Source organism: Pistacia vera, unplaced genomic scaffold (assembly GCF_008641045.1).
Source record: "Pistacia vera cultivar Batoury unplaced genomic scaffold, PisVer_v2 Contig225, whole genome shotgun sequence".
Classification (NCBI taxonomy): Eukaryota; Viridiplantae; Streptophyta; class Magnoliopsida; order Sapindales; family Anacardiaceae; genus Pistacia; species Pistacia vera.
In genome coordinates, this window is record NW_022196030.1 from 1,485,706 (window position 1) to 1,492,368 (window position 6,663).

Here is a 6,663-nt window from a genome sequence, read left to right on the forward strand (position 1 = left end):
GTTGGAGGGTTGCCCTGCATATTGTAGCACTACAATATGCAGGGCAGCCCTCCAGCTCCCCCTATTCCACTACCTCTTGCCATCCCCAACCCTCCAACCTCCCACAAACAACCTCCATATGGTCTCTCTTGCCTTCCCCCATCCTTTGGAACCCAAACAAAGCCATTCCCCCAATGCACAAAACCCCACAACCGCCATAACAATAAAACCAACTACATATCCCCCAAATTCATATAAATTAATCAAATTTCTCATCAAATTAAAAAAAAAAGGGTAAAAAACATACCATTTCTTCACCGGCGTCCTCCTCCTCGCTTGAATTCTCGCTGGTATCCTCCTTTTTAGAACCGTTTTCTGATTCTTCTCTTTGTTCTTGTGCTGCTGTTGTCTCCTCTGCCTCTAGACCACCTTCACTCATCGGATGATCCACTGGAGCATCTTCTTCGATAGCCTTTGAACTGCCGCCGCCGCCAGAGTCTAGGATTTGGAGTGGGGTTAGGTTTTCCTCCTCTTTGTGAATATCAGCCATGATTTTGTGTAAGGAAGCTTTATGATTGAATATTTGCCGAAATAGGGCACTTTCGTCATCGAAAATGGTAGAGAAATCACATGTGTTCGTTGGTCGTTTTTTGGGTATTTGGCTTGATTAAACGATTTTGAAGGGTGGGGATCGTTTTTAATTTTCAAAATTTAAACAAACTTTCATTAATTATAATATTATTCACATATATTTAAATCTTTTCAGTTTAACCTATTTTACATATTTAATGAATCTTAAGTATGTCACGTCATTTTTTCTAAATTAAAAAAATTATAAAATATTTTCAGGTCATTTTTTTAAAATGCAAACTTGGGTGGTTGGGGGAGTTAAATTTCCTCCCTCATGTGTCTACTCCCTAATTCAATCATCGTTGAAGTCATCCTATCCAAACCCACTTTCTCTCCTTAAATCACATATTTCAAATTCTTTTTTCTCTTGAAATAACGAGAAAATAATGACAGCAACAGCGCTTTCACCATCAAACAATTGTCGACTCAAATCTCAAATCATCCCCTTAACAAAACACCTCACCAAAACGATCACCACAGCCCCATTTCACTTCACCAAACGCCGCTCCTTCCCATCATTCGCCATTAAAAACGAGCACCAAAACAAGACCGCAGTTCCCAGAAACCCCTCAAAGATCCCACCTTTAGTTGTGGTTGGCTCAGCCAATGCTGACATCTATGTAGAAATCGACAGACTTCCAGGTGTAGGAGAGACGATCTCAGCTAAAAATAGTCAGACTCTTGCCGGAGGAAAAGGGGCGAATCAGGCTGCTTGCGGGGCAAAACTTTCACACCCCACTTACTTTGTGGGGCAAGTGGGTGAAGATGCTAGTGGGAAATTGATTACTGGGTCTTTGAGTGAGTGTGGTGTTGGGTTGGAGTATGTGAGTGTTGTGAAGGGGAATCTGCCCACTGGACATGCGGTGGTGATGCTGCAGGCTGATGGGCAGAACTCTATTATCATTGTTGGTGGAACAAATATGAGTGGTTGGCCTGAAAAATTTGATGATGAGGGCTTGAAGGTTGTTAAGAATGCTGGGATTGTTTTGCTTCAAAGGGAAATTCCTGATTCTGTCAACATTCAAGTTGCAAAGGTGAGGGGTTTGAGATTGTTTCAAGATTTTTTTTTTTCTGTTTTCGATTTGTTGATGTGTTTGTGGTTGTTTACCTTAAGGATTTCTGTAAGATTAGGTTTTGTATAGGTAAATGTGACTTGGTTGTGGTGAGTTTGATTTGCAATTGTTGTTTAGGGTGTTTGAAGGCATTAGCTGTTCTACCATTTGTGTTTTGATCAAAATATGCTAGGCAGATATAAAATAGGGCAATACTGAGTCAGTTTAAGGGAAATGAAACATTTTTAAGGTGTCTAGATGTATTAATTATGAAGGGGAGTTGGGCTTTTGAAGTGAAATAAACAAAATGTAAGCCTGATTGGCTAAATTAACTCAGGTATAGGATGTGGAATATGGTAATGGAAAATGTAAGCAAGCTCTTGTGAAACTGCATGCATCCGGAAAGAATTTGTTTGTGTTTTTGGTTAACACTTAGATCATTAAACTTTTGACGGTTAAATCAGCTTGATGATTTCAATTGACAATACTTCTATCATGGGATCTTTAGACTAGGGTTGTAATTACTGAATCCCTACATAAGAGGGTCATTGTGTTGATAATTGTTAGGTAGGCTACTGCATTCACCATTTCATCTAAGATGCTGGTTTTAGGTTGCTTATTTGTGAGCATCTCTAAATTATGATTAATTCAATGCATTTTTTCCAATCATTATTGATGATCAGTTTTTATTTGGTAAATCTGCTCAAGTGATCATTTTTCGGGCTAATAATGATCTATTCAGGTTTCTGCATAAGTCTATTTGCTTGCATTGGCTTCAGGGACAAGCTAGAGTATTGTCATCGTTTTCTGCAATTTCATGATGTTGAGAACATTGTAAGGGCAATGAAAATTCTTGCATTAGGTTGTTGCATGTAATATGGTTTGGTCTTTGCACAAATAAAACATCTAGGAAAGCATGTTTACAGGGTTTGATGTTTGATGTGTATACCTGATATGAGTGAATATATCTGAAAATTTTCTCTCATCTTTGAGTTTTGGTGCTTGAGATTTAGATTTCTAAAATCTGTGTCTTATAAGATTTTGACTAGTATATTATATGCATCATTTTGTGTCTGGTTCATGAGATATTTGTTATCAGAGTTTACAACAATTAGTTCACTATGGTTTATGAGGAAAAAGATGAAGTGCAGAAATGATATTTTCCATTCACGTAAACAGAGAGTGCTGTTCCTAGTCAGTTTTACACACACATGTGAAAGATATCCAGAGTTGATTTATACAACTCAGAAATTATTATTATGTTGTGTTTCTCAGTTAAGTTTTCAGTTTGTGATTTCTTACATTTTCCACCGTGAGTTTGTGATTGCTTTCATGATCCTCCCTTTCTCTTTTTTTGATTATCCACTGTATGATTATCAAAACACACTATTAGACTTGGTTTCTCATTCCTTCCAATCATAACTTTTTACTAAACAAAACCCAAAATTAACATCATCAGTCATTCAACCTATTCAACCAAATTGCAAATTTATTGTCTGCTCTGTTAACAGCAACTTGATTTGTTATTCTGTCTGTATATTTTGCCACCTCAAATCAAGATCCCATTAGTTACCGATTACGAACTCTAACTCTTATGTGTTTCCCTATCTTCCCTACTGCATATGAACTATAACAAGCAGTAGTAACCTCTCATCTTTGCTGCTGTGTGGAAGAGACAGTAACCAGTTTCAGACACGAGTTTCAACAACATTTTTTGGGGCTCCGTACCTGATTTGTGATATTTATTCTACTGTTTTAATGTAACCTTATTCATGAATTAAATTGTAGAGACTTTTAGACTTATACATGGCTACTGACATGAGTTTCAACATCTTTATTGTTGAGTTGAACAATAATGTGGTGGCCTCTTAAGAATGTAACATCACTGGAATTTCAGGTTAAGGATAAAAATGGTTGGGTGGTAGTTGTGTTTTTCACAAGTCGTTGCTCATGATGATGTGCTGAAATTATTGAGCTTCCAAACTGATGATAGATTGTTGATTATGGTATCATTGGCTGCCAGAGTCTGAATAGTTTGAGTTTTAATTTCTATAATAATATTGTTATTGCATTCTGGATATAGATGATGTTCTCTGATTTGCATTTCTTTTAATAATTCTATTATAATCTAACACCTTCATATCTTTAGGCGGCAAGGAATGCCGGTGTTCCTGTCGTTTTAGATGCAGGGGGAATGGATGCCCCAGTCCCGCGAGAGCTGTTTAACTTTATTGATATCTTCAGCCCAAATGAAAGTGAACTTGGTCGTTTGACTGGAGTGCCAACTGACAGTTTTGAACAGATTAGTCAAGCTGTGTTGAAATGTCATGAAATGGTGAGTGTTGACACACAAATGTTCGTCTGTCTCTTTTATTATAATCATCATCATCATCATCATCATCATCATCATCATTGTTGTTGTTTTTGTTGGCTTTGAGGCCATATGTGGCACAAAGATCATTTTCAGAGCTGATTATGAGTGTGTATAAATATGTATAGAAATTCTTACCTAAAATGCTAACATAAAATCCATACCTAACTCTTGGAGGTTTGATTAAATTCTTGAAGTCAAGATCTCACAAGAAATTGCAAAATTTATTTATTTATTTATTTTTATTTTTTTCCACCAAGTGAGTCTGCCTAAGACAAAATTTCATGAACTATCAACTTATGTGTCATAGAGTTGATTTGTGGATTTGAAAATATGTGAATATAAATATATATTTGATTAAAATAAATTGAATAGTCAAGATAAGGTCGATGTAGAAATTAATGTTTTGACTTATCATAATATTAATTTATATAAATATTATCTATTTTATATATGATCTCTATCCTGTATAATGTATGAGAGAGAATGATGTCATATTCAAGTTGTTTTAATGAAAGGGACACAAACCTGTGTCAAAGTTTGTATTAAAAAAGAAGGGCTATTGAAATCTCCCTTAATATATACACACACACGAAGCTTCTCTTGTACAAGAAACTGAATATTACATATCGTCCAAACTCTTGTTATATTCATACTTGGATTAATCTAAGGATCTAGGTGGACAGCTTTCATGGCAAAGGTTGTCTGCCACATTATTTATTCAAGGAACGTTAAATGCTCCTTACAAGTGTATTTAATAAATTATTAAATATGTAATAGTTAAGGTATATTATCTTTTTGTACTATTACCAAGTAAAGCTTCTTTTTGACTATTTCACTTTTCTTTTTTATTATTTATGTGTTCATAAATAGTAAATCAGTAATGTGTACATGTAATGAGCATTTTTCTCTCAAAGAGAACACATAAGTAATAAAAGAGAAAAGTGAAAAACTTGTTAAAAAGTGGACAACACTTTTGAAAGAGAAAAGTGACAAAAGCTTCTCTGGTAGAAAAAAAAAATCATGAAATAAATTTTTTTTTTTTGTTACTTTTAATCATTACATATTTAATTTAATAATTTATTATATACATTTGAAAATTAATGGGGCTGGTAACTTTTGTCATGAAAGTGCCCGCCCAGTTTTGTTGTACCATTTAATTCATTAAAGGTTTATTATTTATTATTATATCAATAATAAAAGTTTGGACGATACATAATATTCGGTGTCATTTATTTATTATTATTTTTGGCGCACATAAATGATATTTTTGAAGATTTTGTGATGTACTTGCCTTTTGCAAACAATTTTTTTTTGGGACCCAAAAATTTGTGGCTAAAGAAAAAAAAATTGGCAGGTGGGGAGTGTAATGGAAATTTATTCATTGTTAATTTGTTATGTTCATCAAATTTGCATTGTGCTTGTGGCAGTCATGGAATGGAAAGAATACAAATTTTGTAATTAGGTCATTTTATGAGGCTTAGGCACTTCATTGAGACATACTGTGCTTAAAGTGAAGGACATAGGCACCAATCAGTTTCCACAGGATGCCCTTATGTGTGCTTTAAACGAAATCATCTCACTAGTTGTTCTATCGTAGGCAAACTTTTCCTATTTTCTTCTTCCACAGGATTATAAATCAATAGAAGGTTTGTGCCTATAGATTTAAGCTTTGAGTTGAATTTGTCAAAATTTCTCTAATGAGTCTCCGCCCAGGGTGTTAAGCAAGTCCTGGTGAAACTTGGAGCCAAAGGGTCGGCTTTTTTTGTAGAAGGGGAAAAACCAATTATACAACCTGCCATATCCGCTGCAAGAGTCCTAGACACTACCGGAGCCGGGGACACTTTTACTGCTGCTTTTGCCGTGGCTCTGGTGGAGGGCAAGTCCAAAGAGGAATGCTTGAGATTTGCCGGTATGGTTGCCAAAAAGAATGTTGGCACGCATAGTGGTGTTATTATATATGCATCTATATAATCATGGAACTAATATTAGTTGATGTCAAATTGAAATTTCTACAGCCGCAGCTGCTTCTCTCTGTGTCCAAGTGAAGGGAGCCATTCCTAGCATGCCTGATAGGAAATCTGTTTTGGATCTTCTTCAGTCTGTTTGAGAATATTCTTGTTGCCAGGTAGCAATGTGCCATGAACTTCTGATATGCATATAAATAAAAGTTAAAGTCACTTTTTCTTTTCAATTTAAGAACTCGCAAAGCTTTTTTTTTTTTTTCTTTTTTTGTTTGCTATAAAATTATAAATACTCATTAAAATATAACTTTGGATAAACATTACCTAAACATTAACTTTTTGGTTCTTTCAGTCTAAAGTTCTATTGCTTCCTTGGTTTACAATTTTTCAAAAGACAGGTTGCATAGTGCCTGCATTATGCTTCATTGCTTCCACGGATATGTAATAGACATGGAGAAAAATAAAATTTTCCCAAAGTACAACTGTTTGAATTTCAGAACTCCTATTAATAGAGCACTCTCGTCATCGCAGGAATCTTTCCATATACATCATTGTTTCACAAAGGAAAATAAGTATAAAACTATTGTTTTTTAAGCTATATAGCATTCATTTTCGAGAAAAGGTATAATAGTCATTATCTTAATATGATGTCCACTTGTGTACTCTG

General features: G+C 34.9%; 1 protein-coding gene across 1 annotated transcript; it reads left to right on the plus strand.

The window, feature by feature from the left end:
- The first annotated feature begins 866 nt into the window (after nucleotides 1–866).
- LOC116130852 (ribokinase-like) lies at nucleotides 867–6,226 on the plus strand. The gene is made up of 4 exons (XM_031416544.1): nucleotides 867–1,643; nucleotides 3,811–3,996; nucleotides 5,749–5,944; nucleotides 6,051–6,226. The coding sequence occupies exons 1-4, from the start codon at nucleotides 996–998 to the stop codon at nucleotides 6,140–6,142; spliced, it is 1,122 nt and encodes a 373-aa protein (XP_031272404.1). The 5' UTR covers nucleotides 867–995; the 3' UTR covers nucleotides 6,143–6,226.
- Nucleotides 6,227–6,663: the final 437 nt, after the last annotated feature.